Source organism: Sceloporus occidentalis, unplaced genomic scaffold, assembly GCF_023333645.1.
Source record: "Sceloporus occidentalis isolate IW3139 unplaced genomic scaffold, rSceOcc1.0.p SCAF_138, whole genome shotgun sequence".
Classification (NCBI taxonomy): domain Eukaryota; kingdom Metazoa; phylum Chordata; class Lepidosauria; order Squamata; family Phrynosomatidae; genus Sceloporus; species Sceloporus occidentalis.
This window is the reverse complement of record NW_028317118.1, coordinates 117,581-128,825: the sequence shown is the minus strand read 5'-3', so window position 1 is coordinate 128,825 and position 11,245 is coordinate 117,581. Positions and strand designations below refer to the sequence as shown.

Here is an 11,245-nt window from a genome sequence, read left to right as displayed (position 1 = left end):
AGAGAGATTTCCTTGCTTGGCATCCTCGGTGCCCTCCCTGGCTTTCTCTCTTTCTGGCTTTCTCTCTTTCTGGCTTTCTCTTTCTTGCTTTCCCTTTCCTACTTTCCCTCTTTCTTGCCCTTCCTTCCTTCCTTCCTTCCTTCCTTCCTTCCTTCCTCCCTCTCTCTCTTCCTCTCTTTCCTGCCTTTTCTGTTTCTTGCTTTCCCTTTCTGTCTTTCTTGCTTTCTCTCTTTCTGGCTCTCTCTCTCTCTCCTGCTTTCTGTCGCCCCTGCTTTCTCTCTTTCCGGCTTTCTCTCTTTCTCTCTCTCGCAAGGCAAGGAACATCATCATCATCATCAACAACAGGGACCTTCCTTGCCTTCTTGGGTGTCCATTCAACCCAGTTGCGTAAAGGCCAGTCATTTTTTGCATTTTTATTTTTAATGGATTGATTTTATTTTTACCTTTCCAAAAGCCAGTCTCTTGCAAAGTCCAGGTGGAGGAGGAGGAGGATGGACTGTGGCAGAAAGGAGAACTTGGGAAGCCTGGACCATTGGCTCCTTTGGACAATCTAGGACCAGAAGTCTCTCCAGACAGGTCCAGCTCAACAGGGTGGCACACCCCCATCACCCTTTCTCTCTCTCTCTCTCTTTTGGGTTACCTTTTTACCTTTTTGGCTCTGATCGGGGAAATCTGTGACATCTTCAAGAAGAAAGGGCAAGAGTTTTTTTTTTTGGGGGGGGGGTCTGGGTTACTCACCTGCTTCGAAAAACCAAGCAACCGTCACCTCCGCCAAGGATCCAACGCCACCATGGCTTTTGCTGGGCCCAGAGGGGACCTCTCCAAAAGTCTTCACCTGCTCTTGGCTTTCCTTCTCTGCACAGGTAAGGCTCCCAAAAGTTGGGACTTTTTTCTTTCTTTCCCCTTTGCAAGTTTTGCAAAAAAAAAAAAAAAAGTCTGCAAGCCAAGTTACAAGGAAGAGAGGGGTGTGAGGTGGGCGGGCGGGCATCTACCTGTCTTTTCAGGTGTTGAAAAACAACCCTACCTTGATACCTTGATACCTCCCCCCTCAATATAATAGTGGGACTTTCATAGACATCTATATACCTATATCCAGCTATAGTTTTCCTTTGCACCTTGGAATGCTCTGGAGGGCAAAGTTGGCAGCACACTGTCCACTTTGCAAGGAAAAGTAATCTGGAGATGCATCCCTACTTTCTACCTTCTCCCTCTCCTCCTGCCATCCTCCATGGACCTGGATACAATTGGGTCATCTCTCCAGTGTGGATGTGCCAAGTTCTGGATCTGTAGTGGGCTGCAGGGAGGGGATTGCCCTTTGCACGTGTGAGAGATGCTCCCACCAGGCGGAACGTGCGACTCCCAGGCACATTTCTGTGCAAGTTTGTGCCATGATGAGAGGCGCTCCAAGGCTGTATCTGCACTGGAGAAATAACCTAGTTCGATGCCACTTTAACCGCCACAGCTATGGGATTCTGGGAACTGTAGTTGGCTGTGGCACCTGAGCAAAGCATTGTAAGGGAAAGGGAACACCTCTCCGCTGTTTGCCACCCCATGTATGTGTTAGACTACAGCTCTCATCATCCCTAGACGTGTGTGCCATGCTGGTTTGAATTGGAGGATGCCCGGCAGGAGGACGCTTCTCCTAAGCTGAACAAGAATTCCAGAATTCCATAGCATGGAGCCATGACAGTTAAAAGTGGTGTCAAACTGGGTTATTTCTCCAGTGCGGATGCAGCCTACAGACTCTTCCTTGGTCTCCTGTGGTTCAGCAGCCTTTGCCATCCTGGGACTTTCCAGAATGGCAACTGGCAAAGTAGGCGCTGGAGAAATGACTCCTTCAAATGGTGGAGAATGCATACCCTTTTTCTACCCCTTGCTTTGAACACAATTGCAAGGTAGGTCCATTTCATGGCACCCCCTTGCCCGTCTTGCAGAGGGAGGGCTGCCTTGAAATAATCCCCTCTCTGGTTGGCACTAGGAGGGAAGCATGCAAGCAGAACTTTCTGGCCCTCAACTTTGCCAGCTCTACAGTTGCTAGGTCTACCTCGTCTGTCCCACCCAAATGCGTGCTGATGGGTCTCCTCATTCCGCCGTCCCTCCGGGGTTGCCACTTTGCCCACAAGGTCTGCCCTTGTGCCTTTGACCAACACAGGACAGGCAGGGATTCCACAGGTGAAGCTTTCCAGAGGTTGGGCTAGTACTCTTGGACAGAATATGGTCCTTGGCGTGGTTTAGACCAATGTGCTCTTGTCACTGTGGGATACCTGTTGTGTCCATGTGTGTGTGTGTGTGTGTCTGTCATGGTGCTGTAAAGTGTGCAGGACCTCCTGTTAGTGAGAAGGTGGTGACCTTGTTCAAAAGAGCTCCCTTTCAATTACATTGCTTTGGTGTGGACGTCTAAATGGCACAGTGGAAAGGTGGGCATGGGATGGAAGGACCCTTTTGGGTTCACCGTCCTTCAAGTTCTCATTCATTTCTTGGCATGCTCAGATCCCGCTTACTCAAAAGGAAGCGCCATGGAGCTCAGGAGGAGTACATTTTGTTGGTGTCAAAGTTCAGAGTAGCAAGTGCAGCCTAGACAGTGGGCTAGGAATCTCCGCTCCCTGAACCACAGGCTGCCTCCACACTGCAGAAATAACCCAGTTGGACACTGCTTTAACTGCCATGGTTCAGTGCTATGCAATGCTGGGAACTGTTGGCTTTGGAAAAGCTTCCTCCTGCCTGGCATCCTCTAGTCGCATTTGGGACACCTGCTAGTCTAATGAAGGATGAGCTTTCCAACCCTCAAATAAGGAGCATCCCTTATAATAAGGGACACTTGGCACCCTAGGTACAATAAGATATTTGTAGTGCATGCATTAATATGACTATGGTCTCCAACTTTCTCATCCAAAGCAGCATGCCATGCAGTCTGGGGATGATGAGAGATGTAGTCTAACACATCCATGGGAGAGCAGACAGAGAAGAGGTGCCCACCTTCCCTTACAATGTCAATTGACTACATCTCCTCCCTGTGGGCATATGCTCTGTAGCCCTTGACTGATTCCAGCAAGATAGCAAAAGACAGGAGCTCCCAATTCAAACTTTACTGCTAAAGGAGAGAGCACAAGGTAATTTCGTAGGCAACCCAGGGCACTTGACTGTTCTTCCTGGGTTACAGGTGTTCAGTCCTCTTTGCGCTTATTTGAAAAGAAGTCCTATTGCCCTGGGCTGAGCTTATTTCCTAGTAAATACATATCAAACTATCAATGCCCTTGTGTTTTTGCCCAGTTGGGGATCAGGGCAAGCCTGGGGCTGGGGGAATGGGTTCAAGAGAAAGTTCAGACTAGTAAGTGCAGCCTAGACAGAATACTAGGAGGCTCAGCTCTCTGAACTACAGTACATGTCTGCATCCACATTGCAGAAATAACCTGGCTTGACACTGCTTTAACTGCCATGGCTCAATGGAATTCTGGAGTCAGCCCTGGCATAGACTTGGATGTCAGATCTATTGCATGCAGTAGCATGTAACTTCCCAAGCTGCATCCACACTGCAGAAATAACTGGGTTTGACACCGCTTTAACTGCCATGGCTGAATGCTATGGTATTCTGGAGTCAGCCCTGGCATAGAAGTTACTGTCAGACCCATTGCATGCAGTGGCATTTAACTTCCTAGGCTGCATCCACACTGCAGAAATAACCGGGTTTGATATCGCTTTAACTGCCATGGCTCAATGCTATGGAATTCTAGAGTCAGTCCTGGCATAGATTTGGATGGCAGACTTATTGCAAGCAGTGGCATTTAACTTCCTAGGCTGTATCCACAATGCAGAAATAACCCGGTTTGACACCGCTTTAAGAGCCATGCCAGTCAAAGCGGTGTCAAACCAGTAGTGTGGATGCATCCCCCGTTGGCAATGCATCCACTAGGGCCAGCTGTACCATGAGACGCTTCTGTCTTTCCATAGCCTCATGTAGACATAAGCTCCTGAAGCTTTACATGACAACAACCCTGTAGGGTAGGTCCATCCTCCAGTCCCCATGTTGCAGAAGGGGACTGACATTAGGAACCTAGGCAGCTCAGGAAGCTTTGCTCTGGTGCCCCAACAAACTACAACCCCCAAGATTCCGTAGCATGGGGCCACGGCTGTGAATGTGGTGTCGAACCAGATGATTTCTGCCATGTGGATGGAATCATAGAGCAAATTGGTCCACTTTCCCAGTTTGATCCACACCATGATCTTTCTCAGTTCTCAGACTGAGAACTAGTGACAGGCTAAAGGTTACCCTATCGGCTTCATGTCCAAGTGGGGATGTGGACTTCGGCTTTTGCAATCCTAGTCCATGGCTTAACCAGTACACTCCATTCGGCTCCTCTGTTTCCTTCTGTAGATTTACCAGCTACTTCTGTTCCTCTCTTCTCTGAAGGGTATCCTTATTCTTGTGGATTGCTGACAGGACTAGGAACTGGGGGGAATGCGCTGCTGAAGGGCACAGATGCCACAATGACAGCTGTGGCTTCAGATGCTCTTCCAAGCTCAAAGTGATAACCGGGGCTTGTCTTTCTCTCTTTCTTTGAGTTTGAGTCCTTCTTGCTTGCAATGCCACTACTAACAGATCAGTTTGCAACTGGCTTTAGGAGATTGTGGCCGTTGGTCCCAAAGTAGTAGAGTTCTTTTTGTCCCCTATTAAAAGAATAGTTTATTTCCATTTAATAACTTGGACTAGGATGGGTCTTGGCAAGCTTTTGGGTTTCACAGGGTTCTTCATCAGGCAGGAAGCCAGCATCGTTATTACGTCTTTATTTAAAACAGAGGTTTTAAAACCTTTTGCACTTTTTCTGCCTCTGTGCCCTTCTGAGGACTGTGAAAAATGTTGGAAAATCTGTTTCTGGTGTTGAAAAACTGGTATTTTTTAAAATATCAAACTGTGTATGAGTGTGTGCACGTTTACACAATTGCATGTGCGTGGGAGAGAAGCCTTGCAACCTATTTCAAAAGCGAATTACTGCTCCTGGAGGCTTCTGGAGTGGCAATTCAACTTCTTCTTTTTGGCTGGTAAAAAGGTACTTCAGGGGAGCCTGGGATGAAGTCAGGAGGCACACAAAAAGACTTCGGTGCCACATGTGCCCCCTCCCCAGACTATACTTTGCCACCCTGCTTTTAACAAATATTTTCAAACTCAGTTTTCCTTGCCTACATTTATGTCGCGAGGTTGCTTTCGCTTGGGCTACATGTTAGTTGTAAGCTCTACTTACTCGGCAGTAACTTGGTGGCAGAGCGTACGCCTTGGGTATAGAAAGTTCCAGGAACAAATCCAAGTATGTGAAGTCGAAGGCTTTCATGGCTGGCATCCATAGTTTTTTTGTGGGTTTTTCGGGCTATATGGCCATGTTCTAGAAGAGTTTATTCCTGACGTTTCGCCAGCACCACTCTATTACCTGATTTCTTATGTGGCTTCAAGTCAACTCCAGCTTTTGGCGACCCTATCCATGGGTTTTCTTAGTCAGATTTCTTCAGAGGAGGTTCTCTATTGCCTTTCTCTGAAGCTAAGAGAATATGAATTGCCCAGGGTCACTCACTAGGTTTCCAAACTGAGTGGGATTTATCATACAATAACAGAATTGGAAGAGACTCCAAGGGCACTCACTAGATTCCTGGTGAAACGTCAGGAATAAACTCTTCTGGAACATGGCCACTTAGCTTGAAAAACCCACAAAAAAACTTAGCATCTTTATCTTATTTTTAAGTAAAGGGGATCAAGGGACAGCCAACCAGTGTGATGCAGTGGTTTCAGTGTTGGGTTAGGACTCTGGGAGACCAGGGTTCAAATCTCCGCTCAGCCTTGGAAACCTGCAGGGTGACTTTGAGCAAGTCCTCTCCACCTAAGAGGAAGGCAATAGCAAACCTGTGAAGAAATCTTGCCCAAGAGAACCCTAGGATAGGGTTGCGATAACTCAGAGGTGACTCGAAGGCACAAGAAAAAAGTCCCCAAAAGTCGGGTCTGGAAACCGTGCTTAGTGAGGAGCGTTTCAGGGAGCTGGGTATATTCAGCCTGGAGAAGAGAAAGTTAAGAGGTGATATGATAGCCCTTTTAAAATATTCGAAGGCATGTCATATTGAGGCTGGAGCAAGCTTATTTTCTGATGCTCCAGAGAACAGGACTCGGAGCAATGGATTTAAGCGACAGGAAAAGAGATTCCACCTAAACATTAGGAGGAACTTTCTGACAATAATTGTTGTTTGACAGCAGAAAATGCAGCCCCAGAGAGTGGTGGAGTTTCCTTCTTTGGAGGTTTTTAAACAGAGGCTGGATCTGCTGGGACTCAGGGACGTAGCCAAGGGGGGGGGGTTCTTGGGGTCCGGACCCCCCCTTCCATTAGAAAAATGAATGGTGTGTGCTGCTGCGCCACCGCGCTCAAGCCCCATTATAACGGTGGCACTTAGTCTGGACCCCCCCTTCCTAAAATCCTGGCTATGTCCCTGTGGGACTGCTCTTATTGTGTATTCCTGCATGTCGGGGTTGGACTGCATGGCCCTTAGAGTCTCTTCCAACTCAGATTTATTCTATGATAAATCCCACTCAGCTTGGAAATCTAGTGAGTAACCCTCGGCAAGTCATATTCTCTTAGAGACCAAACAGACAGGCCAAAATAAAGCTGCTTCGGGCCACTTTGGAAGTATGTGTTCTAAGAGGCTGGAAGCCATGCCAAAGCTATGCTCCAGACCTAAAGACTGGAGCGCGGCTTTGGCACAACTTCTGGCCTCTTAAGATGCATGTGTCATTTAAACAGCATACCTCCAAAGTGACCCGAAGTAGCTTTATTTTGGCCTGGCTGTTCGAGCCCTTAGCTTCAGAGGAAGGCAATAGCGAACCTCCTCTGGAGAAATCTGGCCAAGAAAACTCTTGGCTAGGGTCGCCAAAAGCTGGAGTTGACTTGAAGCCACATAACAAATCAGGTAATAGAGCAATGAACTCTGGAGCTGGAGACTCATTGCCAGAGCAAAGCATACCGGGCTTGATGAACCGACAGCCTTCACTGGTGTAAAGCAGCGGTTCTCTAACTTCGGATGTGGATGTCAGCTGCTTGAATATTGCCAGGAGTCTTGGCAGACTGCTTAGTACATATTTTTGTATGGCGAGCCAAAGCAAACACACAGCTCATCTTTTAATATTGTTTCCTGCAGGACCCATATCACTGCCCAAAGTGGTGCCACTGTAGGAAAAATCGCAGAAAGTAGGCAGGCAAGTCTTTGGAGAAGGCATTTTGCCGTATATACTCGACTATAAGTTGACCTCATATATAAGTCGAGGGCAGGTTTGGGGGTCAAAATTATGGACTTTGATATGACCCATGGATAAGTCTACTCAGTTTTTTGGGTCAATTTTTTAACCTAACTTTCTAGACTTATACATGACTATATACAGTAACTTGCAGATTGGTATAGTAGATGGCTCTAGAGCCGGGATGTGAAAAGCATGGGCTCTAGGCTGTAGCCTAGCGTAGCCTGTATGATCATCTGGCCCCTGTCAAAATGGTCTCTGTCTCTGCCTATTTGGAAACCAAACCAAATCAAATGCAGGGCCAAATTGATCCAGAGCAGACATGCCCCAACCCTAGAATATTCTAGATTAGAGATTCCCAGAGTGGATGGAAAAAAGAATCAGGGTGGCAGTGAGCTATTTACTGCCAGGTTACCATCATATGTTGGAGGAAAGAGTTGAGTATGTTTTACAGCCGGTCCTTCTAACACGGTGTAGGATCCTATCCCATCATGTATGTTCAGATAAGATTAATATGCTTCTATAGGTGGACTAGAGATAGAGGTATCATCTTGTTTATTGTTTCAAGCAGCAAATGTCTTTTTCAGATAGGCGGACTTTGATGATATTGGTGAATTTTGCTAGCAGGAGGGTGGGGAACCGCTGTCAGCCCGAGGGCCAACTTGAATTTCAGAGAAATCCTAAGGGGGCGGTGGGTTAGAAGGCAAAAGGTTGAGATGAAAAATGCAAAAAACATATTCGTCAACAATTCCTACCGCCACTTTTAAGCAAGGAATTGCAATGCTTTAGAATGGGGAGTTGTTGTTGCTGTGTGCCTTTGTCAATTCCAAGTTTTGGTGACCCTCAGAAGACAGCATGGCACACTGGTTTGAGCATTGGACTACAACTCTAGAGACCAGGGTTTGAGTCCCAGCTCAGCCATGAACCCCACTGGGTGACATTGGGCAGGTCACACTCTCTCAGCCTCGGGGGACGGAAATGGCAAACCTCTTCTGGACAAATCTTGCCAAAAAAAAAAAAAGTTTTGCCTTAGGATCACCATAAGTCTGAAACGACTCGAAGGCAGACAACCATGGGATTTGTAGTTGAGGGAGGGGCACACAGCGCCTCACCAAGCGACAAACTCAATGATTTCATAAGCATGCAACCATGGCACCTGAAGTGGAATCATAGTGGTATAACTGTCTAGCGTGCACCAGAGCCCCAGGATGCGTGTCTCATTGCAGAGGATGCTCTTAAACAATCCCCACGGGTTTCAGTTGGTTTCATAGCGTATGCGACATGGGTTAAAGATTTCTGCAAAGTCCCAAAATGTTTATTCTTTTCTGGTCTTTATTTCATGCCTTACTTGTTTGGCCTTCGAGGAATAAAAAAACCCCAAATACATTATATGGCTGACTGCTTTCCTCCTTTCTTCTCACAACAACCTTGTGAGGTAAGGCTAGAAGAAATGACTGGCTGGAGGTCACCCAGGGAGCTTCATGCCGAAATGGGGATTTGAACCTAGATCTCCCAGGATCTAGTCTGACCTGAGCATACTCTGCACCACCGCCCATTGGTTCAACTGTCCACGGGGTTTTTCTAGTGAATTTTGGCAGGTTTCACTTCTCAAACCTTGCATCTTAGCTGGGAGCGGAGTTGTTGGAACAGCTTTGCAGTGGCTATCATGGGATTATTCAATTACTCCCAAAGCAGAGGAGCATAAATTTATAAGAATATGTCTTATACTGAGTCAGATAAGTGGGACGTCTTACTAAGTAATGTCTATACTGATCGGCAATGGCTATAGCATTTCAGACAGGAATCTTTCCCAGCCCTTTCTTGAAATGTACTGAAACAGGGGCCTTTTGCATGTAAAAATGTGCTGCAACATTCAGCTACAGCTCTTTCCCAGAGATGCTCCTGAATTACTGACTATAAGGGCCAATTCAGATAGTAAAAATAATCCAGGATGAATCTAAATTAAATCTTTGTTGTTCTCATGTGTTTCAAATGCATCCGATTAAGTTGAGTTTTTCTGCCAAAAACCCATTTAACCCAGGATAATTGATATCAGTTTTTTTCCTAAGGTTTTTTGTTAAGTTTTGCACCATCGGGAATGTGAATAACCGGCAAGAATAGACCCGGGATAAACCTGGATAAAAACTCTGCATGCCTTGAACGTGTTTTGAATGCCTTCGCGTCGTCAACTCCATCTTTATTTGAGTGTTGGCACGTGTGAGCAACAGAACTTGCAGAGATGCATGGTTCCATAGTGTGAATAACAAACCCAGAAAGCATGAGTGAGATTATCCGCACAGTCATACAATCATAGAATCATAGAGCTGGAAGAGACTTCAAGGGCCATCCAGTCCAACACCCTTCTGCCATGCAGGAACTCTCAATCAAAGCATCCCCATTGACAGATGGCCATCTAGCCTCTGTTTAAAGACGTCCAAGGAGGGAAACTCCACTACACTCCGAGGGAGTTTGTTCCACTGTCAAACAGCCCTTACTGTCAGGAAGGTCCTCCTAATGTTGAGGTGGAATCTCTTTTCCTGGAGCTTGCATCCATTGCTCCGGCTCCTGTTCTCTGGAGCAGCAGAAAACCCTCCTCAATATGACATCCCTTCAAATATTTAAACAGGGCTAGTCGAGTCAAAAAACCCCAATGTCTGAATTACTCCTTACATGTCCAGTGTTTCTTGGCACGAGACACTGCTCTCCGATCATTGCTTGCAAATAAAGGCGGCATTTAATCAGGATGCCTCCCATCTCTTTCTCTCTTTTTCTTAAAGTTATTTAATTACTTTCTTTAATTTATTCCTCACTATAGGAACCAGGTAAAGTGCAAACCCCATTACAGGTGAACTGAATCCATCAGGGAAGCCACAGTTCTGAGAATGAAAGACTTTTGAGCAGGGTGTCTTATTCATATGATGGCCATAAGTTGAAACCAACTTCACAGTGCATTGCAATAACAAAGTGTAGAGTTGATAAAGACGCTTTTTGTGTGCGTTACACATCGGGTGATTCCCTCCCTGTGTCCTCATCCATTGCATTTTCAGTCCTCTATTCTCCTATCTCCCCAGAATCATCCTGGCTTCCTATGCCAAATGAGCTGGCTGTTCGTTCATTCATTCTTTCTTCTCAAAGCAAAGAATCACTGAGGCGAGACGTTAGTTGATCTATGTTGACACTTTCCTCGTCTTTCTCTTTAAAAGTAATGAAAATCTGGGGAGCCAAGTTGGGTGACAAGAGAGCCATCGTGGCTGCTTTCTTGGGTTTAATCAAGTTGTTCAAATGGGTTTCTCAGCTTACTAAACGCCAACAGAAAGACGCCATTGAAAGACAAGAAAAGATGGGAGGCCACTCTTTGGCCTTTGGAATAGATTGGTTATTTTGGACGATCTCCTTTTCGGTCGAAGAATGCTTTATTTTTTGTTTTATTTCACCCGGAGATTGAAAATACAGTGCCTTCTTTTAAAGGAAACATGTGGGGGCTTTACTAGTAAGATTTGTGCATGGCTCAGGATCCTCAGTTTCAGTGCCAAATTTTCCTTCCCGCTTTCAAAAGTGCCATGCCTATTAGGGGCGTCCATGTGCGCATGTGCATATATTCACGGACAAGCTTTCTTCTTATCCTCCCGGTGAAAGCTAAATGTATTTTTATCTCCTCCACATACAATTTTCCCCTTTCATTTTGCGAAATACAGTTACAATTCTTTAAAAAATACTTAAGTGGATTTTTCGTCTTGAGTTTGTGATGAATGAGCCGGGATAAGGTTAAGATCTGATTGCCTTGAAGTACTCTGGCCTTTGGAACTGATTAAAAGTTGTTAAATTAAAGGACACTTCTAGTCCTCAAGATTGCTGGAGGCTTCTGAAACGAAGCAGGCAATGACTGCGGAGGGACTTGTGGGGTTCTTCAGGAAGAGATTCCAGCAGATACATATTCAAATAAAAGAGACTGAAACCACAATATACAACCCGAGTTAATCA

The 11,245-nt window shown here is 46.0% G+C and overlaps 1 protein-coding gene across 1 annotated transcript in view; it reads left to right on the top strand.

Annotated features, from left to right (window-relative positions):
* Window positions 1-285: 285 nt before the first annotated feature.
* The window catches only part of LOC149281117 (transmembrane protein 132B-like), a gene marked incomplete at its 3' end in the record, with an annotated part of 115,593 nt that continues 104,633 nt past the window's right edge, over window positions 286-11,245 (top strand). The window contains exon 1 of the mRNA XM_089499706.1: window positions 286-863. Coding sequence (XP_089355832.1) covers window positions 791-863 — 73 coding nt within the window. The remainder of the gene's footprint in view (window positions 864-11,245) is intronic.